We start from the raw sequence: 26,111 nt of genomic DNA on the forward strand, positions 1-26,111 counted from the left end.
GGACTGAAACTGCCTTTGTGAACTTAGCCACTTTCTACATTGAATTTACTGTTTTTTTATTTTATTTTTTATTGCAGGATCTGGTTCAACTCTTTAATTTCCACAACTATGATAATTTACGCCATTTTGCCAAGAAACTGGATCCACGCAGAGAGGGCGGAGAACAACGGGTGAGTGACGGATGCTTCCTTCCAAGCGCAATTATAATGCAAACTGATTCAGTTTAGGGGTGGGCGATATACCGGTAAGAAGCGATAAACCAGTGGAAATTTGTAAACTGGTATACATTTTTTTTAAAATATGGTTTTCATTGTGGTTGGGCGAAACTAACGAGCAAATGGGTGTTCCAGAAAGAACAGTATTTTAAAATGTCTTTATTAGTATTTATCTGAGTATTTCTTTTAGATTAAATTGTTTCTTTGCAATTTAATTAACTTCTTGTCTATTAATCTAAACATTGCTATAATTCAAAAGGACCTTTCTTATTTGTTCAGTAGCTTGTAAATCACTTATTCATGTGTATGTCATGACGTATATTGTTGTCCAATTTATGCACAATTTTGCATATGTTGCCCACCCCTAGATGTAATTAATGCAAATAATCCTCTTACCTTTAGAAATCGCAAGTGTGTGTGAATGTATTTGTTTGTGTATGTGTGCTGACAAACCAAAACATTTGTCTTTATCCTGCATCGTCGAACATCTTCTCCTTTTAGCAAATTGCATTTTTTTCTTCTCCTCTGCACGGTCTGCCCTCAGCTGAGGGAACTGCAGCACCCTCTGCTTAAATACACCACTGCCATCTGTGTGCCTTAACTTACAATGCTTCAGATTTTACAGCTCGACTTGAATACATGTGCTTAGGAATTAATTTGTTTAGATTAACTGTGCCGCTCTAAACTGGCATGCTTAAAGCTGAAGTGTGTAATTTTTATATTAAAATACTTTCTATCCCAGGTTAATATGCAGAGACGAAGTGTTCTTGAAACCTGTTTGGAATCAGTAATTATTTTGCAGTTCCACACTTCAGCTTTAAATTTTAAATTTAAAAATGTATCTGCCATCCATACTAATCCAAGCAGGAACTTTAGTGATGAAATAATCTAATCTGATAATCTGTCCATGTCCATATTGGTTGAACCAGCAGCAGCAGCAGCAGCAGAATCTTGGACCGCTGGACTATACAAGTCTTCAGAGGGAACTAGCGCTCGCTGACAAAGTGTGGAAAAAAGTCTGTCCTTCCGAAACAAATGGGGACAGTTCCACCACTCTAATCTATAGGATGGAGAGCGTGGCGGAGCGAAACTAGAAGAGAAAACACTTCCTTGTTTTGTCATCCATCAGCTAATCATTTCCTTTGATTTATCAGTGTTTCTTGCATTTAGAATAATGGCCACGTCCACACTAATACGTTTTCATTTGGAAACGCATTCATTTTGCTACATAAACACCTGTCCTCCATACCAGAATGGCGTTTTCCTCCACCGAAAACTGAGTGTTTAAAAAATGCTCTCCATTACTGCATACTTTGGAAAACCATATAGTTATGAAACTGAAAACGGAGTTTTCAAACGAAAGTGTATTAGTGTGGATGTGGCCTAAGGCTTGGTTTTCCACGTGCCGCTACATCTCTTACACGGTAAAAATGGCGTAAATTTCCAGCTTTTCTAACCTTGCGTACCTGTACCGGTGTGCATTGTTTACAAAAACGTAGTGTGCATGCATTAAATACGTCTGTAAAAGTCTAGAATGCCCGACTGTGCATGCGACGTAACATCACGTGGAAAAACGAAGTTTACCCTAGTTTAGAGAGGAATATTGTTGTCTTTACTGGCTGGTGCTGCCAAAACCATGAGAATGTTGCAGAACTGTTTATACTTCATTTTTATTTTTTTTTTAGTAGAAGAAATCTTGCCCAATAGCATGTTTGTTAAATTTGACTTTCAAGTGCAGTGCTCTTTTTGTTTTTATGAGATTTTGACCTTTTAAAGCTGATGTTTGGAGAAAAAAAAAAAAAAAAAAGTCGTGTTAAGATACTTAATCCCCTTTAGTGTGAAGAGACATCTAACCTATCAGTAAGCCATTCATAGGCTGACTTTCTGAAGTGTAAATACACTGTGGTTCGTTTGTCTCTGTTTATTGGAGCAGCCCGACATCTCCACATTGGTAGATGGCAGATGGGGGAAGACCGTTTAAACCAACAGTGATCATTTGGTGACACAAGTGGCACAAAGATTACACACAACAGCTTTAAAATGTAAAACTTCTGAAAAAAAAAAAAAACAATAATGCTGCATTTACATTGTGTTGGAATTACTGTAATTACGATATTCCTGTGTGTAAAAACCATTCATGTCTTCGACATACTGAGAAACTCTGAATTTAATGAACACTCAGACCTGACAGAACTTGGTCATGAACGCACCATGAGAATTTGCTATCCACAGTTTTTCCTGAGCAACCACTGGGTGGTGCCATGATGATTCTAATTGCATGTTTTCTGTTTCTGGTCTCGAGATGCAATGTAAAAAACTACCGAAACGAGCGATCCAAATGGAAAACAACCATTTAAGTGTTAGTTGGAGTAAAAATACATTTCAGGCTCAAATTGTGCAGTTGTTGGCTGTCATAACTCAAAAGTACAATATATGGCCAAAAGTTTGTGGACACCCCCTTCTAATTAACAAATTTGGTTACTCCATTAAATCCAGTAAAGAAAAATCTTAATGTTTCTTTATGTAATGGCTTGGGCTTTGTGTGCCTCCAAATTTGTGGCAAATGTTTGGGGATAGCCCTTTTCTGTTCCAGCATGACAATGCCCCTGTGAACAAAGTGAAGTCCATAAAGAAATGGTTTACTGTGTTTGGCGAGGAAGAAACTGACTGGCCTGCACAAAGCCCAGACCTGAACCCCACTGATCACTTTTGGGGTGAACTGGAACAGCAACTGTAAGTCAGGCCCCATCGACTAACATCAGTTCCTGACCTCACTGATAGACTTGTGTCTGAATGAGAGCAAATCCCTGCAGCCATGTTACTACATACAGTATAGTGGAAAGCCTTCCCAAAAGAGTGGAAGCTGTTATTACAGCAAAGGGGGAAATTGATGCCTAAGGTTTTGAAATCAAATGTTCATCAAGCACATATGGTGTCCACAAACTTTTGACCGTATAGTGTTGTTAATGATGTCAACATAACTCCCCTCTGACCATCACTTCATGCCATCTTCACACTCAGTTGGGGCACTGTCAGTAACGGTCATCTCGACACTTGGAAGTATCAGCACATGTTTTTGATCGTTTTTACAAATGTAATACTTTAAACATCACATTACCTGCTAAGATTACACACTGATGCGAGTGAAAACACTGAAGACCGGAAATTGAAAACAGGCGAATTGTGGAACACTTCCATGTTTCGGAAAAAGGTGGATAGAACTGCTTTCTCATAAAGACTCTGAAACGTTGAGGCTACATCCACACAAATACATTTTCATTTGAAAATGCATTCATTTGGGGCCTGGGTAGCTCAGTGGTAAAATACGCTGGCTACCACCCCTGGAGTTTGCTAGTTCGAATCCCAGGGCGTGCTGAGTGACTCCAGCCAGGTCTCCTAAGCAACCAAATTGGCCCGGTTGCTAGGGAGGGTAGAGTCACATGAGGTAACCTCCTCGTGGTCGCTATAATGTGGTTCGTTCTTGGTGGGGCGCGTGGTGAGTTGAGCACGGATGCCGCGGTGGATGGCGTGTAGCCTCCACACGCGCTATGTCTCCATGGCAACGCACTCAACAAGCCATGTGATAAGATGCATGGGTTGATGGTCTCAGACGCGGAGGCAACTGGGATTTATCCTCCGCCACCCGGATTGAGGCGAATCACTACGCGACAACGAGGACTTAAAAGCGCACTGGGAATTGGGCATTCCAAATTGGGTGAAAAAAGGGGAAAAATTAATGCATTCATTTTGCCATGCTTCCGCGTCTAATCCACATTAGAACAGCATTTTCCTCCACCGAAAATGGAGCGTTTCTAAAACGCTTCATTACTACGTACTTTAAGTGATGAAAGATCCTAACTGATGGAAGATAGTCATGAACGCACCATATGATTTTGTTTTAGAACTGCTTTTTTTTTTAAATAGTTCTTTCAGATGCTAATCACAAAAACCTTCAGAAAATCTTCCTTAGAATCACAGTATATATTTTTTTAAATGTGTTCTTTGTTATTGTACACGATTACATTTTGTCAATCATGTCGATCATTGGTTTCCAATTCTTATCTCCTGTTATCCAAATGTTTTGGTGTATGTATGTTATTTTGTAAGTTCTGTTAACTTATTTCTGGTAATTTTGTGGCTCAAATGGAACATTTAAGGGTTTAAAAAGTCAAACTCTGAGTTTGTTTAAAATAACATTTAACTCTTAAGAATCTCTATAACACTATAATGTGTTATCTGGGTACAACCCAACAGCCAATTTTGTTTAATTTTAATTTTAGATTTAATTGTTTTGTTTTTTTTAATATCCCATACAGATTTGTAAACATTTTATATTCTATAAGTAACATACATCCAAGTTAAAATGCAAACATTTTATTTTGAAACCAAACAAGTGTTAAACGCTAACTAGAGCGGAACTGGTCGACCTTGATCAGATTTAACGAGAAGGGGAAGCAAGATTGCGTAATAGTGGTAACACAATGCAGATTTTTCTTGTTGTTGAAACTGTGTTTGAATCTGTGTCTCTAATCTAGTTCTAGATTAAGTGCATTTTTTTTTTTACAATACTGTATTCTGTTAAAATGATGATTCATTTTGTTTCTGACAATGTGCCTCTTGAAACCCAAGTCTGTTTTATCTCTAACACCGTGAATTGCTACTTTGAAATGTCTGAAATGTGTTTTCAAGCTGATTCAAAATAGAGCAAGATACATAAAAAAAAAAAAAAATTATAATTAAGATTTACGCATTTCAATTTCATAACCAAATTCCATCAGTTTGAGTTGAGTAAACAAAATAAAATAAAACAGCTAAATTTGTATTCATTTAAATTAGTTAAAAATTGCACAATTCAATTTGATGCAATGTTGATGTATTAAATTCAAATTCGTAAATCTTAAAAATAGGCTCAAATGTATTTTTTTAAATGTGTATGTTTGAACTGAGAGCCATGTAAAATGACTACTTGAACTTGACTTTTTAAAGAGTTTTTTTAAAAGAATGTTTTGCTTGCTGAATTTCAAGTGATTGACATTGATTGACATTCCACTTGCTGTTTACATTAGGAATTTTAACATCTGTTACCTGATTTGTTTACGGAGACCACCTTTAGAGAAAAGAGTAGCTTTGTACATTTTTTTAAATGTATAAAGTATCAACGTTGACATTGTAGAATGTTTCTATAATAGAAGATTGTAGAATATATGATTGATATGATTGAAACCGATTGAACATTTGAACCATTGAACACTCAAATTATTTGTTTGTTCTCTTCTTTAAATTAGGTAGTGTTTTACTATTTCATTTTTTTATGTTTTTGTCTTTTATTTATTTTGTCATCATGGTTTACTGCTTTAATAAATGATTGGTAAACACAAATTTTCAATTTACCCAGTGTGTTTTTTTTCCTTGATGTTTGCTGTTTATGCTTTGTACAAATTTTCTACGTATGTCTGCAACTGTCACTTTGTTATACTGCTTAACTATGAGGTCATTTTGGCACAGCCTGAATTCAAATGATTGAGGTCTTATACCAGTGGTTCATGCCCAGTTTACAATGTCATTCATGTGCCACGACTCCTCTGTTCTTTTCCAGGTCAAGTCGGTTATCAACCTTCTGTTTGCGGCCTACACAGGAGACGTGTCGGCCCTGAGGAGGTACCGTGACACCAAAAATGAATGGTTTTTTTAGTGAAAGCTGATAAGTATTTGACAAGGTGTAACATAATTAAACTGTTTCTATGCATTTGCCATTACCTAATGATGTTTTTGTATTTACTTGCACGCTCACGTGTATAGGTTTGCACTGTCATCCATGGATATGGAGCAAAGAGACTATGACTCAAGGACTGCACTCCATGTAGCCGCTGCTGAAGGTAGTGTGCAAAAGATATTATCAAGCCATTCAGCCCAGGCTTTTCAACTTGCTCAGATCGTTTCCTGTCATTGACCTAATTTTCACTCTGTTTATAATTTTTTTAGTGTGAAACTATTCTCTTTGGCAATCAAGCTCATAAGTGCCTGTTTTTCAGGTCACACTGAGGTTGTGCGTTTCCTCCTAGAAGCCTGTAAGGTGAACCCAGTGCCCCGGGACAGGTACAAATCTCAATTTCGTCAACGCAGATCTTTGTTACGTTATATTTTAACAACTAATTTACCATATTATGAAAGTAAAAAGTTGAACAATTGTAGTTGATCTTTGCCAAAGCTAGGTAACATTCTTATTAGGGCGGGGTATTGATATAGATTTCGCAATTCGATTCCGATTCGATATAAATGGGTAAATTTCAATTTCATATGATTCATAAGATTCAGCCATGTCCATTTTGCTAACATACGAAAGAAATTCTCTCCCAGCTAAGCTAATACTGTTAATAATACAGAGAACTTCTAACTAGGTACATTATGACATTTTTATTTTACTAATTATATTTCATTAGTTTTTTTAATAATTTTGGACACATTTTAATTGATTTGTTTTTTTTAATTCATGTATTCAACTAATAAATTATTTTATATTGCATTTATTATATTTTGTTGCATGTTTATTGTTTACATGCATCATATTTACTATTTACAAGTATTTAAATTGATTTGTTGAACACATTCTAAAAACTGGTACTGTCTCTTTAAGAAAACCTGCAGTTCTGTAAAGAGCATCTGTAAATGAGCGCATGTTAACGAGGAAGGACTTGAGTGGCTTTATCTCATCTGTGCTATTTGTAATTAGAATTTTATTTTTGTTTTTAATGAACAACTGACTGCAAAGAACAGAAAGTGTGTTAAAAGAGACATATTCAATGACAAATGGGTTGTGTGGGTCTCGTCTTTGAATACACGGAACGAGTCAAACCAAACTTTTACTCTAAACACAGTGCTTCTCCTCCACTATACCATGCAATCACTGGTAAGTGGAATCTGAACATTTCACAGCTAGTGGCTAATCACAGACATTTTAGTGATATAACACAAAATTTGGTTGAAAATGCAAGCGATTTTCTCTCAGTAGTAGAGGGTTGCGCATAGAGTAAAATATCGATCTTGGGATTAAAGAGTCGATATCGAGATTGTTCAAAGGAAGATTGCGATGCATCAGAAAATCAATATTTTTACCCAGTCCTATTTCTTATGGTAGTATTCAAGAAACTGCACTTAGTAAGACCCTCTTTATTCATCATAGGTATTAGTCAATTTCCTGAAATTTTCATAATCGATTTTTCATTAAAATGAATGATCAGTTAAGTAAAATTTTGGGTTGAAATCCCAAACAGGTGGGGTAACACTCCCATGGATGAGGCTATTCATTTCGGCCATCACGACGTGGTAACAATCCTGCAGGACTATCACAACACCTACAGCCCCAAGGAGATCACAGCTGATGGGGAAAAAGAGACCGCTGAGAAGAACTTGGACGGGATGCTGTAGACACAATCTAGTCTCCGCTTTTAAAACATTACACTCCAGATTTATCCCAATGAGTCTGTGTCTAAAGTATGCATTTAAGAAAAGAAAACATACAAAAATAAGTGTTTGGCCCCTTTTAACCCCATTTTGTGGTGTTTGTACTGTATGTGTATGCGTGGTTTATACCGGTATAACCTATGTTTAAACTATGTAATTTTGTTTTATCATACACTCAGAGGAATGTAGCCTCATAAAGGTCTTTTTGGTTGTATCTCCATGTGAACAATATAAATAGTTAAGATATCTCTAAAAAATATACCTATATATTGCATAGTTCAAGTAGGGATTACACTTTACAATAAGGTTGTATACATTAACACAATAGTCAACATTAAATAACATTGAACAATACTTTTACAGCATTTATTAATCTTGGTTAATGTTCATTTTTACATATACAAATATTTTTATACGTTAGTTTTTGAAAGTTAGTTTTAGTATTGGTTAATAGATTAATGCATACAATTATGAACCAATAGGAACAGAGAAAAGGTATATTTATAAATTAACATCCAGATAAATAAATGCTGAAAGAAATGATAACATTTTTGAATATAATATTTAATGTATTAACAAATGGTAAAATATTAAGCCTTATTGTAAAGTGTTACCCATGTACATTTCATGTACGATTTGAAAACCTTTTTGGGGGTTTGTTTTATAAAAGCATAAAGATGTCAAATAGATATTTAAGAAAAGATAGCTAAGAAAAAGCAGCTTTAAGCAGGACTGGAAGGGGTAGCAGTTACAGGGATGTGTAATTCTAATTTCCCTTTTTAACTTTATTTTTTTATTAATATTTATTTAAAATATTGTCTACTTGGTCTTACTTTAACATCAGCATGAAAAAGAGTAGTAGGTCTGTATGCCATTATTGATTGTTTATCATCTTGTGAATATGTTCCAAATATGACAAAGTTCTTTGATTGTCAAGAAATATTTGCACTTATTTTATATATTTATTCATTTATTTGTTTGTTTGTTTGTTTGTAATTAAATTAATTTTAAGCTTTGGAAAGACCACTTCTATAGCTGTCTGTTTGTCCAACTACCGGTATTTTCTGAACTTTCAAAGCCATATCACCTATAGGTATTTACAGCTGTGCCACCTGCTCTGTACTATTTTTGGGAGTAGCATACACCCCCTTAAAGCAGCAGATTCTCTGGGAGAGGTGATTACTGCTTTTGGAAAATGTCATGAGGCATCAGTGTATTACTCCCTGCTAATTCAGAGTCTGGGGGACGGAGCTTTAACTTCTCTGAAGAGATTATGGGAGAAAGATTTAAACTTGGCATTGGAGGAGGGAGAGTGGGCTAGGATTCTAAAAAACGTCAAGTCTGCATCTAGAGATGCAAGCCTTATGCAATTCAAGATTTTACATCAATTCTATTGGACCCCCTCTAGATTGTATAGGCTTGGTCTTAGACACACCTACCTGCTGGCAATGCCAATCAGAAGATGGAGACCCAACCCATGTTTTTTGGTGGTGTGTTAAGATCCAAGAATTTTGGTTGAAGGTTCAGAGTTTTATGTGTGTTGTATTGGGCACTCAAATTTCATTTTGCCCCAGACTCTGTATTTTAGGCGATGGGACGTTCATCAATATAGGGGATGAAAACATACAAAATTGGCAGTTCTTGCTGGTGTTATGATCGGCAGACAGATTGTTTTAAGGGGATGAAAGTCGGCTGGAGCGCCCTCATTTCAAGAGTGGTGCACAGAGATGGGGAGGGTGACGGCTTTCAGGGAAGTGTCATCTAGAAGGCTGGGGAACTTGAATACGTTTGATGGGAAATGGGGCAGCTATTTGGCATTCTTGGAAGGCCCTCAGGGAGGGGCAGTGGAGAGAGAATTACAATTTTAAATGTGTGTGATATTTTTTTTTATTTTTTTTTTATTTATATATATATATATATATATATATTATGTGTGTATATACTCATGTGTGACCACAGGGATGTTTGTTGAGGGTCAGGGTGGGGTTGGGGATTGGGAGGGGTAATAGTGGGAGTTAAAGGTTGATTCTGTGAATATATGTTTTGCTTTTCTTTGTTAAATGTTTGAATCAATAAAAAATGTTAATCAGAAAAAAAAAATCATATCACCTAAAAAACAAAATTTTTCTGAACTTAAGCAAACATTAAATCTTACTGGATAATTATTTGTAATACCAACACTAAGTTTTCCAGAAACTCTTGTTCAGACAACAAACTCCATGACGCTTCAAATGGACTTCATCTCTGCAATTAGACAAACTCGTTTTTGCAACAAAACTAGCAACTAACTATTGATAAAATCATGTGTGACAATGGCTTATGTAATTATCATGTTGTGTACATAAACCAAGCAACAATTTTTATAAATTTACTGTTTTAATTGTCAGTACATGCTTTAGTATCAATACTGTACAAGTGAAGTTAACGGTTAAACAGTAAATGCACTGGTTATAACACTGACTGATTTGGTGCCACCAGCTGTGTACATTTGCATTAAGTCCCTCTGGAGATGGATGGTTTCATTACTATAAGCACACGTTCTATGCAGACAAGCACACTTGGTATTACTAAAGAGGTGGTGAGATAAGAAGCTAGAAGGGTGAATCTGTCGATAACCTGCCAAGAACATTTTCAGATAATGCTTTACCCCAAAATCAAAAGAAAAGACATTTGAAATGTTCTTGGCAGGTTATCGACAGATTCACCCTTCTAGCTTCTTATCTCACCACCTCCGATTTGTTCTGATACTTAGCATATTTGCAAAGATAAATGAAGTGATATTTATACACAACTTCCCTGACTCACAATAACAAGTTGTTTATATTTGATGAATTAAGTTCTGAGGTAACAACAGCATTAATATGAACTTAAAGGAATAATTCACCCAAAAACAAGAATCATGTTGTTCCAGTTAGGGGCTGACAGCCTCGATCACCATTCACTTTCACTGCATCTTTTTCCATACAAAAATGGATGCTGACTCCAAACATTTGCCAAACATCTCTTTATGAGTTGCACAGAAGAATTTCATACAGGTTTGGAATAATATGGTAAGTAAATGACTGAATTCTCATATTTGGGTGAATTATGTTTTTGTTTCAGATGACAGCAAGTATACAGTGTTTTTCAAGACATTTCTCAACGTTATAATAAAACAAAGGACTGCTTGACACAAATGTCTATGTTTGTTCCTCTTGCATTGTTTGTGGTATTACAAGAATGCACACAGAGATTGAAAGAAAGATTTCTACTTTTTGCCAGTCGTCTGTCATTTCAAATAACTTATTGGCATTTTTATGGCAACTGCAAGCAAAAATAAATGTATATTAGCGTCTTACTGAATACATAAAATAATATTTGATTTTAAATGTAAAATATAAATAATATTATAAATTCTAACATTATAAAAAAAGTCTTGTAAAAAAAAGTATTAACCTAATAATATATCTACACAATATACACAAATGTACACTTAAATAAAAAAAAAAAGACATGCAAAAGGAATAATTGTACTCTACCTCCAAAGATCTGAAATCTCCTATGTATCGATTCTAGAGTAAAGCAGAAAGAATTACAATGAAAATTCTACTAAAATTTATACAGTGGGTTTCAAAAGTCCACTTATGATAATGCTTTTATTTTTTCAAATGTAACACTTTATTTTTCATTACAAATTGTATTGTCGACATGATCATTTTTGTGAAAACTTGAATTGAAAAACTGACTTTAAATTTGTTAGTATTTGGAATGTCTCACTTTAGCTTCAATGGCAGCTTGCACTCAAGCTGTGTGGACTTTTGGACCACAATTTATATTTATATTTAGATATTTAGATCTGGTAACCATTTACATACCATGCGCTCCAGCTCGCCGTAAACCTCAGGGGACATTGGCATGAGTGTGTCGTTATATTCGGCTGTTTTCCTGGAATCACACAAAGTACATTTTGGGAATCGCGCCAAAAATGTTAGGGCGCAGACAGTAGAAAAATTGTAGGCCATAGTTTACAAATTTGGTTGATTTAGATACTGTACTATAGATACAGTTGTCCAATGGTGGCAAATTTCCACTTCCTTGATCACGCAGTTGTGCAATTAAGAGTTGTTGTTTTTTTTGTCATAGAACCTCCCCATGACCATAATTTCATTAAAGTTTAGACTGTGCATTTCGAAGATAAAGATCAATTAGTCAATATAAGCTAAAAACGAAAACAAACTTTTCCTTATTATAGTGCCACCATGTGAAGGATTTTCACAAAATATGGTATACTGCTTCGGAAAGACATCCTGCATACATGTCCCAAATTGAATGATGATCTGCCTTTTTAATTTAAATTATGTTGCTATTTCTGGTTTGTTGGTATTCTTAAACCACTTTTCAATCTGCTTTAACATTGACTCACATTTCAGAGATGGAGATGAGGGTGGTGCTGATGTAGCCCTCATCTGACTTCTTATCAACATCCATTGGTTCTTGTTCTGGATAAACGGAAGAGGAAGAAAGAAAATTTTCACATTTAAGATAACTGCCAAGAGTGTTTAGAGTGTAGCAGGTTTCTTACTGTCTGTAGGTTTGGAATAGTATTTTTGGAAGGCTTCGTCTTTGGGTAAATTGGGGTAGAGGAAGCGCAGAGGGTTTTCTGGGATGTTGTCGGCTGCCATCACGCGATAGTTCCGAATGATATCGGGAAGTGAGACGGCGGAGAGTTCCTTCTTCGTGTAGGGCTCCACTGAGCGGATCTGTGGCTCTTCTAAACACACAAAACCCAGTAATCAACCAACAAAGTTTGGTATGTTTTTTGCTCAAGTGCTCAAAGCAAAACTCTTGATGTGCTATAGTTTCCTTAAACCTGTTGAGAAGGCACTTGTTTTCCCTGAAGATGTTTGCTAAATTTGAGTTTCACAGATGGTACTTTGTGATTTCAATCCCCAATTGAACATGCCTGTGCTGCCTGGTGCACATTCTTTATGGATTTAGACCTTTTTGATGCGTTATAGGTGACTTTATCACATGTGGCATCAGAGTGAAGAAATATCTCACCGTTTGCATCATGTTCAACCCAGCTGAACGTAATGGCTCCATCACGATTGCTCTCACTGAAGCGCAACAGAAATGTCCCAGGAGCTTTGTCATGTAGCAGCGCTTTAGTTCGGTCCTTAGTCACAAACCCCATTATACACCTAAGAGAGAGAAGCAGGATTAAGTGAGATATTTTCAAAGTGTTAAAAATTTAGCAGACGCAAGGGTAAAGTGGTTTAAGTGAAAAAAAGGGGCAGTTTTTTTTAGATTCCTGCTAGAAAAACCTGGTCATAGCAGAATATGGTAGTCAAATGGCAAACATCTGCTAGTCCAGGTGATCAACCATCTGGACTAGATTGAGATGATTGTAAATGACCAGCTAGAAGCCAACCATGTAAACCAGCTACCATTAGAAGATGGTTATAGCTGGATTTTCCAGGTTTCTTGAAATTTCTGTGAGGAAAAACCAGGTCAGACCTGCTTATGGTGGTCAAATGGGTTTTTCGAACAGGGTAGCTGGTTTGTTGCTGGTCCAAAGTGGTGTACCAGCTTTAACCAGCTTGACCAAGATGGTCCACAGGTCAACCTCGGTGCCACCATCTGCTAGTCCAGGTGATCAACCATCTAGACCAGCTTGAGTTGATTGTAAATGACCTGCTGGAAGCCAAACATGTAAACCAGCTACCATTAGAAGATGGTTATTATAGCTGGATTGTCCAGGTTTTTCAAGATCCCTGTTGGAAAAAAACAGGTGATAGCAGCTTATGGTGGTCAAACAGGTTTTTAGAATATAGTAGTAGCAGGTTTGTTGCTGGTCCAAAGTGGTCTACCAGATAACCAGCTTAACCAAGAGGGTCTACAGGTCGACCTCGGTTCCACCAGTTAGTAGTCCTGGAGAAGTATCAGACCAGTTTGAGATGAACATAAATGACCAGCTAGAAACCACCAGAAGCTGGTTTAGCTGGATTTTTCAGCAGGGATCCATGTGTTTTCATGGAGTTACATAATCCAAACATCTGAATTCTTACCCATCATCCCACAGACTCAGCAGGTGTCTCTTAATAAGGTCAAGAATTCCTTCAATCCACAACCAAAAGGTGAAGTTCTTCTCACTGCCAGCCTACATATTAAGGAAGAAAACCAGCCTGTCAAATCTGATTTAAAGAAATGGCTAAAACAGAACTGAAATGAGAATTTGAGACCTTTCAACTCTTGAGAAGTTAAATGGCTAAACTAATCAGTGCCAGATTTACAAAGTGTATCTTGTGTAGACCCACCTTGCAGAATTTATTCCAAGGAATCTGAGCTTCGGGGTCCATCATTGCTTTGGGACCTGTTGGTCAAAGTGTCACACCTATATGCTTAATTTACAGCATCAACCAGAAAGAAAATGGTGGAATTGGGGAATGAGGGAAAATTGGGAATTTCCAATGGGTTTTTAAAATAGCTGTTATTTTAAAGAGTAAAATGCGGTCTGTGTTTAACATTACTTGAAGAGACATTCCCATTTTGTTCTATAAGAGGTCTAACTGTCTCATTAGGTCTTAAGAACTACAATGTTTGTCCGCTTACGCTTAATTACGCATAATTCATCAAGCATGTAAACTCACATTCGCTTGACAAATGCCATGTAATTTAGCGAACCACCATTGTAACCGCTACTTTAAAATCCTTATAGAAATTCCCAAGGAAACCCATGGTAAATTAGCCTACAAATTGACGTCATGACTGAACAGCTCTATAATAAGTAATTATTCATCTTTAGTCATCATACATACCCAGGAGTTTAGCACCCAGCATGCTTAGCTGTTCTTGATTGAGGCCTCTTTTGGTGATGGATGAAAACTGCCAGCTCAGCACCTCTGATAGATGCACCCATGTTGCCGGAGGAGGACTCACAAAGAAAGAAAGGTTCTGGAGAAGATAAGGCAAAGAGAAAGATAGAGACAGAGAAAAATGGTGATCACACAAAGAAAACTGAGGTTTACGCAAATACAGAGTGCCATCCTGGCAAGTCAGCTCACTTGGCGGCCATCTAAGTAACACCTCCGAGGGGCTATTTTCTAGTCACGCAAGTGAAACTATCTAGGCTGAAGACAACAAAAGCTGCCAAAATAAACACTGCACCATTACAGGATACCACACTGAGAGGTGGCCAATGGGGTAGGAAGTCTAATCAACCCATTAGCACAACCCAACAGTAACCAGAAGTAGTCAGTGTTGAAGACTACTAAAAACTTGGGCCTGCAGTAAGAGTGGTCAGGCTAACCTTGGGCTCAGAGATCAGCATGTTGTACCACATGATGGAAGCCCATCCACTGGGTAGCTGACTGACATTGGAGATCACGACAATGGGCAGAGATGTGGTCTAAAGACAGAGAGTTGTAGGGAAAAAAGTTTAATGACAAGCCATTTGGTAGCCTGAATTATTTCTATGTTTTTATAGAGTTTATTAATTGTGCTTTGTGTAGTTAGTGAATAAATAGATGGCAAAAGTCAAGATTGAATTGTTACATGTGAAGGATCTTCTAACCTCAAAGTTCATGACCAGTCCAGACCAGCAGAGTTCTGCTTCAAAGGTGATGGAGTGAAGTTCTTCTGTGACAATCAGTGGGCCCTGTCAAACATTACATCAATAGTTCACAAAAAAATGACTTGTGTCAATGACATAACTACAAACAGAAAAATGATTTGGGTAATCTTATGAATAACAATGAAATTCCTCACCTCACTGGTCCTGTTTCCAGCAACTTTCTGCTCTTTCAATTGCTGGGTAAGAAAAATATGTTTTTGAGTAAAACCAACTGCATATTTGACTGAATTGACTCTTTTAACTGGAACCATAACTTGCTGCGTTGTTTTTCTTTTTCCACTTTACCAAGTGACGAAATTCTGCTGCCATTCCATTGGATTCTTCCATGTTCATGACCTTCATGGCCGTTCCCAAGATGTTGAATTTACGAAACCTAAAACGGGGAACGGTTCCAAGTAAGTGGAATTCCAATAGATTTTGACCAATTTAAAATCAACGGTAACAATTTACAAAAAGGTTGTATTCGTTAACATTTCCAAAAAGCAACTATCGGCACTATTCATATATATATATATATATATATATATATATATATACACACACATATACATATATATACAGTATATTTATATACATATACATTGATCAGCCACAACCTGGCTAATATTGTGTAGTTCCCCCTCGTGCCACAAAAACAGCGCCAACCCACATCTCAGAGTAGCATTCTGAGATGCTATTCTTCTCAAAACAATTGTACAGAGCGGTTATCTGAGTTACCGTAGACTTTGTCAGTTCAAACCAGTCTGGCCATTCTCTGTTGACCTCTCTCATCAACAAGGCACTTCCATCCACAGAACTGCCATTTGGCACAATTGAGAGCTGTTTTAGCGGGGACCTACACGATATTAAGCAGGTTGTTTTAATGTTGTGGCTGATCGGTGTATATACTGTATATATACACACACACACACACACACACACACACACACATACACATATATATATATATATATATATATATATATATGATTGATTAAATGCTGTAAAAAATATTGCTCTGTGTTAGTTCATGATACCTAATGCATTGTTAAGAAATAGAGCTTTTTTTGTGTTGTGTTACTGAAATAAACTTAATTAGTATGGTATGTAAATAATGAAAACAGTATGAAGGACGCACCCTTTCCGTTTCTCAACAACATCCCTGGAAGGCAAAAAGACAACAAAATATTAATTCCAAATGTACACCAGTACAAAATAAATATTCTAAATGCATTTTCAACAAGATTTCCTTTTCATGAAGGAAATGAAGATAAAAGAACAGTGTTATGGTTTTAGGCTTTAGTTCTATGTTATTTTTCTTACCCAGTTCTACAAATTGTATTTTTAAGTATAACTATACAATGACGGCCAATAGTTTGGAATAATGTACAGATTTTGCTGTGTCAGAAGGAAATTGGTACTTTAATTCACCAAAGTGGCATTCAACTGATCACAAAGTATAGTCAGGACATTACTGATGTAAAAAACAGCACCATCACTGTTTGAAAAAAGTCATTTTTGATCAAATCTAGACAGCAGCCATCACTCCAACACCTTATCCTTGAGTAATCATGCTAAATTGTTAATTTGGTACTAGAAAATCACTTGCCATTAAAACAAAACACAGCTGAAAGTAATTTGGTTCATTTAATGAGGCTTAACATTGTCTTTGTGTTTGTTTTTGAGTTGCCACAGTATGCAATAAACTGGCATGTCTTAAGGTCAGTATTAGGTCAAAAATGGCAAAAAAAGAAACAATAGAAACTCATCAGTCAATCATTGTTTTGAGGAATGAAGGCTATACAATGCTTGAAATTGCCCAAAAACTGAAGATTTCATACAAAGGTGTACACTACAGTCTTCAAAGACAAAGGACAACTGGCTCTAACAAGGACAGAAAGAGATGTGGAAGGCCCAGATGTACAACTAAACAAGAGGATAAGTACATCAGAATCTCTAGTTTGAGAAATAGACGCCTCACATGTCCTCAGCTGACAGCTTCATTGAATTCTACCCGCTCAACACCAGTTTCATGTACAACAGTAAAGAGAAGACTCAGGGGTGCAGGCCTTATGGGAAGAATTGCAAAAAAAAAAAAAAAAAGACACTTTTATACATTGTGATCAGTTGAATGCCACTTTCCATAAGAGCAAAATCTGTACATTATTCCAAACTTTTGGCTGACAGTGTATGCTTAAAAAAAGACAAAACAATTTGCCAATAGGGTAAAAGGAATAATACTAACTCGAGATTTATTCTTTAAAAATAAATTATGTTGCACAATTTTTACAAGTACATTTATCTTCTTTTAAGGATGTTTAGATCATTTTATTGGAAAACAAGAAAAAATACTGATTAATGAAATAATTTTGGCTGTGTAATCACCGTAATGTGTTAAGGCAGCGATGAAACAATGGCACTAGGACACAAAATCTGTAAGTTATGCAGATCTGGCTCAGTCAATTTAAATAAATTGTTTAATACTTTGGGTTGGGAATTTTGTACAACCACTAACCCACATGTTTGAGGAATAGCAGTAAAGTACTGCCTTGTTTGAATAAATATTTATGTTAAATAAAAGTATGCTAAAGGAATCTATTAAATACTAAAGTTATCTAGAGAAAAGCTGGCGTTTATGACTTACGTTTGAGTCAGAGTTTGGACTACACTTACTTATCGAATTGCACCTTCACTCGAACTGTGTGGTTGAATTCCTGAAGTTTTACAAGCAGCCTGGAACATAAAAGAACTTGATTCTTTAGAACATAACAATATTTTCTGGCTCTGTTTCCGGAGAAAAACAAGTCAGCACAGACGCTAATGTGTTAAAGATTACCGGATTTTGAGGGTAAACAGAACTCCCGTCTTCAGCACCAGTGGTCGTTGGAGTTGGGTCGGCATACACGGCTGTCTCTCAACTACCAAGGAGCTGAACACATACACAAAAACACACACAAGCACCAATTATGATTAGACACTTAAGGTCAAGTGCATGCAACAGGGTTGCTTTTTAAAATCAAATTGAAGACTTTTTAAGACCTTTTTCAAGACCTGAACAAATAAAATGAATACCATATCCCCATACAAATACAAACCCACAAAATCTCAAAATAAATCATGTATCACAGACTCTAACCTAAACAGGCAGGGGCACACATTCAACATGGCCTTAACATTGCTCATCAGTAAAACAAGGTAGGCTATATGCAAGTTTAAAATACTCAAGACATGTTTTCCACATATACAGTATATCACATAAAAATTGGTTTATGTACCATTATATAAACAAATACAAATTAGAGGTTGACTGATATTGGATTTCACTGATTTGACCATGTGTTGAAAGAAAGCCAGTTAGTCTGCCAAAGGTTTTTTAAATTGGTAGCCTATATTAAATGTTCTGTGATGGGGAGGGCCAGACAGAGGCTACAAGTGTCCAAATTTGATTAAATTTCAGATGCACTTTATGCATGGAACTTTGCATAACTTATAACTTTAAAGGCACTTTAACTTTGAAATACACCAGGGACTCTTATTTTTAAATGTTTGCGCTTCAATGCTTCCAGCTGCTCATTCAAACAAATAAGGGATGTAAAATGTGCACTCCTACAATAATCTACAATGTATTACAATATAAACAATTAAAAGTAAACACTGTCATATTTCATCAACACAACATCATCAGTTGATCATTTGTGATCGCTTGTCATAAATTTCCGATATGGCGTAATGATTGTGAACTGCTCTGCAACAGCTGAAAACACTCACAAGCTCCCGTGTGCTTGGAGAAAATACAGTGCAGCGTTTTCACTTTGAAGGATGCAGCGCATGCATTTATTTAATTAAATCGTATTCTTTTGAAGTTTGATAATCACATTAGGTTGACCTCTTTAAATAAAAATTAAGATGTTTGTTGTATCATTTAAGATATTTAAGACTTTTATGACCTTACATTTTGGAAAACTGAATTTAAGACTTTGTAAGGATTCGCGGCAACCCTGTGCAAGGCAGAATGTCGTCACCCTGCACACTTTTATATATTCACAGTTTCTGCACAAAAATGTTACTACAAGGGAATTACTGACTGTAGTTACAATCCCGAAATTCCAACGAAATTGCAGATAACGCAAACGTTGATTCTTGACAAAATGTCAAAAAACATCATGGAGGAAGTGCACACTGCAAAGAAGATACACAACAAAATACTCCTTAAGTCATAGAGTTGGATGTAACTTTACTACAGTGTTGGGTGTGATCTAATTACAAAGCAATTAATTAATGTAATCAAATTTTTGTAATCAGATTACAGTTACTGACTTTTTTACTGGCTTTAAAAAGTTTTTACACATACTATACCATATATATAATAAGGTTACACATATTTCTAAAAATATTACATATGTAGAAAACATTAAAAAAATTAACATATACATCTGTTTGCATTTCTGTGACCACTGAAGGGTGTTCGTTCCCTAACAAGTCAAGGATCAAAGAGGAAAATAGGCATTATTTTGAATTCGATGAGCAGAAAAACGAAATCTTTGCTGTTAAATGGTTTTTTAGAAAGTAACAAAGTAATTAGTAGTGTGATTACTTTTTCAATTAAGTAATCATTAAATTAAGTAATGTTACTACAATTTTAGAGTAGTAATTTGTAGTGAATTACTTTGAGTAACTTACCCAACAATGCTGTACTATGATTGGCTGGGTTAAAAACATCTCATACCTTTGGCAGAAAACATACCTTTTAAAAAATGTATTTGCGAATCATTTGCGAATCAAAAACTGGCAGGAAAGTCTCAAAATATCCGCACACAAATCTGAGGCAATAAACGAGTGACGATGCGAATGCAGAAAATATTTGTTTTATAGTGCGAATGTGAATTATGTTAACACATTTGTGAATTGCATTTCGTGAACATCTTGAGACTGTTCTGACCGCATATGCTTCCCACTGCTTCGCGCTTGTCTTCCACTCTTTTGCAATTTCTTTGGCTGTTACGCATCGTTAGTTGGGACTGTGCACTTGACTGGTCGGCCAGATTTCAAACCAGCTTCGAATTTATGGCAGCGTCTGCGACTAGTCGTTAGTTCGAATCCAGGGCGTGCTGAGTGACTCCGGCCAGGTCTTCTAAGCAACCAAATTGGCCCAGTTGCTAGGGAGGGTAGAGTCACATGGGGTAACCTCCTCGTGGTCACGATTAGTGGTTCTTGCTCTCAGTGGGGCACGTAGTAAGTTGTGCATGGGTCGCGGAGTGTAGCATGAACCTCCACGTGCGGAGTCTCCGCGGTGTCATGCACGACGGACCATGTGATAAGATACGTGTATTGACGGTCTCAGAAGCCATCTGAGACCGTCTGACAAGAAACTGAGACTTGTCCTCCGCCACGCGCCACCACGAGGACCTACTAAGTAGTGGGAATTAGGCATTCCAAATTGGGAGAAAAGGGGATAATAAATAAATAAAAACATTCTAAAATTCTATAAATCAATTTTAAAAACTATCGGCCAATTAATCAGTTATCGGCCTTTCCCAGCACCTTAGTTATCGGTACTGGTGAAATCCACTATCGGCCAATCGCTACTTCCTACCATGTATACATGTTAATCGGACGACATTAGCTGACAAGCTGACATCCTTCCTTTAAATATTCGATTACATAGCTCTGTTTTTTTGGAGCGTGCGAACAATGCTGAGGTTAGATTGTTGTCCGATTGATGTGTAGATGGTGTACAAAGCCGAGCAACAATTGCATTATCTAGGTCGGTTAGTCCGACTTCCCAAAAATTGGACTGTTTCAATTTAAAGCATTTGCATAACATTTTAAAAAGACGAATTATTGTTTTAGTCTGACTGAAATTGAACTATTAAAGTGTATGTAAACATACCAGTGCACCTAATAAGCAGCAAAGGACTCTTACTTTGTGATGAGAGTTTTGAGATTTGACATTATCCTGTCATCCAGAGTGCTCTTGCTGTGAGTGATGGGATCACTGTCGTATGTGAATTTCTGCTCAAGCTCTAGAAGCTTCTTGAGTTGCTGTCTGAGTTGAAGCAGAGACTCTCCGATGGAAGTAAACCTGAGATGGAAAAAGAAAAGGAATTTTAAATTAATGTCCTAAGTGCAAAGCATTTTATTGGTCATAGCCCCGCCCACAGTGAAATCTCATTGATCTGAATAGATGTTTATTAAACTTCTTTAGTGTGTGTGTGTGTGTGTGTGTGTGTGTGTGTGTATGTGTGTGTGTGTTACCAGTTCTGCAGCTGGTCCAAGCAGACATTGGTTAGTCCACCGATACAGGACATTTGTTGTCGACGCCTCCATTCAACCAGTTCTGATGAGATTAACTCGAACACCACCTGATCCATGAGATTCAACACCTCTGACATCTGACTAATCACACCCTGCATGGAAACACACACATACATGAGATTGAACACAACAGTACACTTACAGTTCTTTTCATTAAACAATAAGCATCATTGCAACCTTTCCGCTATGTTCCCACCTGTCTCATGTCGTTGAGTTTCATAAACATGGCATGAATAATCAATCTCTCACGATTCAAGTCCTCTTTTGAAATGGTCCCATTCAGTTCCTCTGTTGAATAGAAACAAGTACAAATCTAAATGTATTTAAAAATGTCTTTAGACCCCAACATCCTTAAAAAAAAAAAAAAAAAATTACAAAAATTTAAATCTTCATGTATTTTTGCCATTTAATGAAAGTGAAGTGACTCTGGGCTGTCAAGCTCCATAATGGACGAAAAACACCATAAAGCCACAGTAAATGCAGTTGATGTGACTTGTGCACTGTTTTAACCAAAATTAAAGAAATTTACGTTTAAGTAAAGTCAAGTTATTCACACTCAAATCAAATAAAATCATTGATCAACTCCTGTTAACAGCGCCCAAGACACTATTAAAAACACTAATTCTGTCACCTCTGCTTTGAAGAGTTTTGCTTAAGTCATATTCGTCTTGCAGGTCCTCAAGATTTTTGATGATTTGCTCAGTTTCCTGATAAGAGATTAAACAAAAAAATATTTTACAGGATCATTTGGAGGAGTAAAGATTAAATGCAAATGCAAGCATTTTTTTTTTTTTTTTTCAGAAATAGTTTTGCATGCCCTCGCAAAAAGTTTTGCGTTCTCTCACAATAGTTTGCATTCCCTCGCAGTAGCTTTGGGTTCCCTAGCAATACATTTACCATGGTTTTACTACATTAACCATATTTTAACCTTGATATTTGTAGTAAAATCATAGTAATAATACAGAAACTTTGAAAGCTATGGTAATAAAAACCATAATATAGTGGTTAGTATCATTTTACTATACAAACATCATAGTTTAACTATGGTTTTACTCTAGTAACATTGTAGACTGTAACCGTAGTTTTTGGCGGAAATAATTTTTCTATAGTAATATTGTAGTAACCATGACCGTTGTAAACTAACCATGTTTTGTTTTTTGGCATTAACAAATGCTTTTACTAAAGTAATATTGTAGTAACTATAAAAAGTAAGTTAAGCAACCATTTTTTTTGCCGGAAACCCTGGTTTTACAGCATACTGTATTATTTCATTTTCATTTCTTAATTTTTTTTCGCCATTTATTCAATTCATGACAGTTCAATGCATCCAACATCATCTTTTTTTAAATGTCCAAAAAGGAACAGGCTGAAGCCAAACATTATTATGCCTACCCATTTTTACCTCTCTAGTTTTATGTTCTCTCTTTAAATATTTTCATTTACAATCCTATTCACAACTCATGAGAAAAAATTTGAATCAAACTTAAAAAAATAGCATTTGCTTTGCTTAATTTCTACATGACACATACAGATAAATATTTATACAAACATAAATTATATATACATATATGCATAATACAATATTCCAATCAACCCATTCTTTCATACTTTTTAAACCTCAATTGTAAACATTGTCTCAATTGTTTTACACAATTTTAATAATATTTTTAGCTTAAATACCATTGTATTTGTAGTAAAACCATTACCACAATATTATGATTTTTATTACCATAGTTTTCATTTTTCTGTATTATTACTATTACTAAGAAAATCAATGTTAAAATATGGTTACTGTAGTAAAACCATGGTAAATTTATTGTGAGGGAACGCAAAACGTATTGCGAGGGCACGCAAAACGTATTGCGGGGGAGCGCAAATCTATTGCGAGAGAAGGCAAAACTTATTGCGAGGGAACGCAAAACTATTGCAAGAACACGAAACTATTGCGAGAACGCAAAACATATTGCAAGGGCACACAAAACGTATTGCGAGGGCACGCAAAACGTATTGCGGGGAGTGCAAAACTATTGCGAGAGATGGCAAAACTTATTGCGAGGGAACACAAAACTATTGCGAGAGAACACAAAACTATTGCGAGAGAACGCAAAACGTATTGCGAGGGCACGCAAAACTTATTGCGAAGGAATGCAAAACTATTGCGAGAGAACGCAAAACTTATTGCGAGGGCACGCAAATCTATTGCAAGAGAGGGCAAAACTTATTGCGAGGGAACACAAAACTATTGCAAGAACACAAAACTACTTCAGAAAAACATTCCTGCTCTGTCCTCTTAGGGGCTCTGTATATATTGCACTGTACAGCCCTGTTGTAAAAAATATATATCGTTGTTTCAAATAAGACATTACAATATTACATTGTCCCAAAATTGTAGAAGTAGTAAATTGCAATAGTAAATATAAAAACAGCGTATACAGCCCTGCTAAGAGGTGTGATTGAGCGTTCATGTGTGAGCAAATCACCTGTACTTTCAGCTTTATTTCTTTCACCCTTCCGTCCATCTCTCGATGTTTCTCCACGATCATGTCATTTTGGGCGCTCTCCGCTCGATTCTGGAACGAAACAATCAGACACATTCAATTCAACACACCAATTTACTCACTGCTAGATTTCACAATGTGCATCTTAATATTGCATAAATGTACAATGTAATAAAAGCTTGGTATGCTGAGTAATTCTATCACCATTTAAGACTGTTAATGTTACACAAAATGACCCGCGTTACACCGCGATTAGTCGTAGTGTATTTGCAGAGCGCAACAGTGCTTGCCCACTTGCCTACTAAGAATTCCACTAATAAACAAAATAACATGGACTGATAGCTTCAACAGAAGATATTGATTAACAACCTAAGAGCTCACGGTAGGTCTGTCTTTAAAGGTTTATAAGTTATCGTTAAAAATCTATTTGCATATGGAAAAAAATAGTTGGATTTTTACTTTTGGAACCAGACTGTTGCACTTTATTACTGACCTCTGATGTTTGAGCAGAGGCCAGAATCTTCCTTTCCTCATTAAGATTCCTACTGATGATCATCGCCATGGAAACAGGATTATCTTGGAAGAGGCTCTAGAAAAAAGGTTTCAGATGACTCCAAATCCCCCATGCAAATTAAACTTTTTTACATTAATTCACACTTAAATCAGTTCTGACATTAAATAAAGTACATTAAAAAGGTAAAAGTGTCTCAATTACAACTTATTTTCCTGATCTGTTTTAGACTAATGATTCAGAGATTGGTGAAACTTGACACTAAAGGCCTCGATACACTTCCTATGAAATCGAAGAATGAAATGTGTGACGCCATTTGGAACAAAATCTGTCCAAAAAGGTGTGTTTGCGTTCGTTTCGGTGATTCGTAATAGCTCACTGGGGCGAACTTTTAGGAAAAGTTCTATTCGACAGCAAAACACCTTCTTGCTGCTATTGGTCCACTTCAAGGGTAGGTGTGACCTAGAGTTCCACCTATCTTGATGCCAACAGCAAGTTCTGTTTATGTTGTTTAGTGAGTCAAAATGAGTAAACAGGAACATATCAGCATGTAGAGTTATTAGTGACCTGGTGCAACTTACCTAGATCTGTATGATTGTTAGCTTAGAGAGATTTTCCAAGACCATGTCATGCAATTTATTTTTTGTTTAATTAGTCTACTAAAGGAATCAAATCTTTTCAAATACTCTCAAGTACCCATTCACTCATGTGCCATCTGCAGCGAAAGCCATTCACACATTTATCTGAAGTAACATATGCCCATGATTATTTTGTCTTTATTATGCACTTTAACACTTTTATACACTCATATTTGCAGTAGTATCAGTGTCATCATAAATCACAATAGCAGAGATTAAAAATGTGCATATTATGGCCACGTATATTGTGTTAGCGCATTAGCGTCATGAATTCAGAATATAAACCAGAAAAATTAAGCATTTTCTAGTGCATATATATTACTTTAAATCATCATCGAGTGATTAAAACTGCTTCTTTTACTGATCTCATCTGAATTCTACTCAGAGTGAGGCATAAAGTCATTGATAACACATTTTTAAGGTTTTACATGTAGCGTCCTCATATTTAAATGTACTTCTAAATGCCTCCCACAGCGGTGTGGCGGGTGTCTGAATGTTCGGAAACAGTATACCGTTGCTCGGCTATTTAGAACTTCTTTTTACCCCTGAACGAATAACAAAAAGGAACTTCTCAGGAAGAATATTGAGGCCTTAAAAGGAAGTGGTCAATTGTTGACGGACACCTGCAAGTTCCGCTTGATCTTGCGGATGTTATGTTGGTTCAAGAAGTCTTTCTCCATCGCGAAACGGCTGTGTTGGTGATCCAGCTGGGTCAACAAGTCATGGAACCTCACAGTGGCCAGGGACTCATTCTCCACATTAGCAACATGGTCCCTACGGGCAATGAATAAGTATTTTACATCAGATGATTTACATCAAATTAAGTTTAAATTGGTTCTATTACTGAACAGAAGTAATATATTGACTTGTTTAGAATTAAAA

The 26,111-nt window shown here is 36.3% G+C and overlaps 2 protein-coding genes across 8 annotated transcripts in view; one reads left to right on the forward strand and one right to left on the reverse strand.

The window, feature by feature from the left end:
• The window catches only part of LOC127438773 (glutaminase kidney isoform, mitochondrial-like), a 27,094-nt gene extending 16,253 nt beyond the window's left edge, over positions 1-10,841 (forward strand). For 4 of the 6 annotated variants that reach the window (XM_051694620.1, XM_051694621.1, XM_051694624.1 and 1 more), the window contains 5 exons: positions 78-170; positions 5,812-5,873; positions 6,015-6,091; positions 6,248-6,311; positions 7,487-10,841. In XM_051694620.1, the coding sequence (XP_051550580.1) occupies positions 78-170; positions 5,812-5,873; positions 6,015-6,091; positions 6,248-6,311; positions 7,487-7,640 (450 nt within the window). In that variant the 3' untranslated portion in view covers positions 7,641-10,841. The other 2 variants (XM_051694622.1, XM_051694623.1) reach the window with 2 other exon arrangements.
• LOC127438769 (signal transducer and activator of transcription 1-alpha/beta-like) overlaps positions 10,034-26,111 on the reverse strand; it is a 22,199-nt gene continuing 6,121 nt past the window's right edge. The window contains exons 3-25 of one of the 2 annotated variants that reach the window (XM_051694614.1): positions 25,853-26,003; positions 24,574-24,669; positions 24,063-24,152; positions 22,214-22,289; positions 21,779-21,870; positions 21,523-21,674; positions 21,191-21,349; positions 18,104-18,196; positions 17,941-18,000; positions 16,406-16,429; positions 15,574-15,661; positions 15,423-15,464; positions 15,229-15,312; positions 14,965-15,063; positions 14,474-14,609; positions 13,973-14,028; positions 13,724-13,815; positions 12,717-12,856; positions 12,238-12,426; positions 12,079-12,154; positions 11,531-11,600; positions 11,195-11,227; positions 10,034-10,979 (exon numbers count right to left, since the gene is read on the reverse strand). In XM_051694614.1, the coding sequence (XP_051550574.1) occupies positions 10,971-10,979; positions 11,195-11,227; positions 11,531-11,600; positions 12,079-12,154; positions 12,238-12,426; positions 12,717-12,856; positions 13,724-13,815; positions 13,973-14,028; positions 14,474-14,609; positions 14,965-15,063; positions 15,229-15,312; positions 15,423-15,464; positions 15,574-15,661; positions 16,406-16,429; positions 17,941-18,000; positions 18,104-18,196; positions 21,191-21,349; positions 21,523-21,674; positions 21,779-21,870; positions 22,214-22,289; positions 24,063-24,152; positions 24,574-24,669; positions 25,853-26,003 (2,107 nt within the window). In that variant the 3' untranslated portion in view covers positions 10,034-10,970. Of the gene's footprint in view, positions 10,980-11,194; positions 11,228-11,530; positions 11,601-12,078; positions 12,155-12,237; positions 12,427-12,716; positions 12,857-13,172; positions 13,353-13,723; positions 13,816-13,972; positions 14,029-14,473; positions 14,610-14,964; positions 15,064-15,228; positions 15,313-15,422; positions 15,465-15,573; positions 15,662-16,405; positions 16,430-17,940; positions 18,001-18,103; positions 18,197-21,190; positions 21,350-21,522; positions 21,675-21,778; positions 21,871-22,213; positions 22,290-24,062; positions 24,153-24,573; positions 24,670-25,852; positions 26,004-26,111 lie in introns of those variants that run through there. The other variant, XR_007896814.1, reaches the window with a different exon arrangement.

The sequence above is a fragment of the Myxocyprinus asiaticus genome, chromosome 50, assembly GCF_019703515.2.
Source record: "Myxocyprinus asiaticus isolate MX2 ecotype Aquarium Trade chromosome 50, UBuf_Myxa_2, whole genome shotgun sequence".
NCBI classification, from domain to species: Eukaryota; Metazoa; Chordata; class Actinopteri; order Cypriniformes; family Catostomidae; genus Myxocyprinus; species Myxocyprinus asiaticus.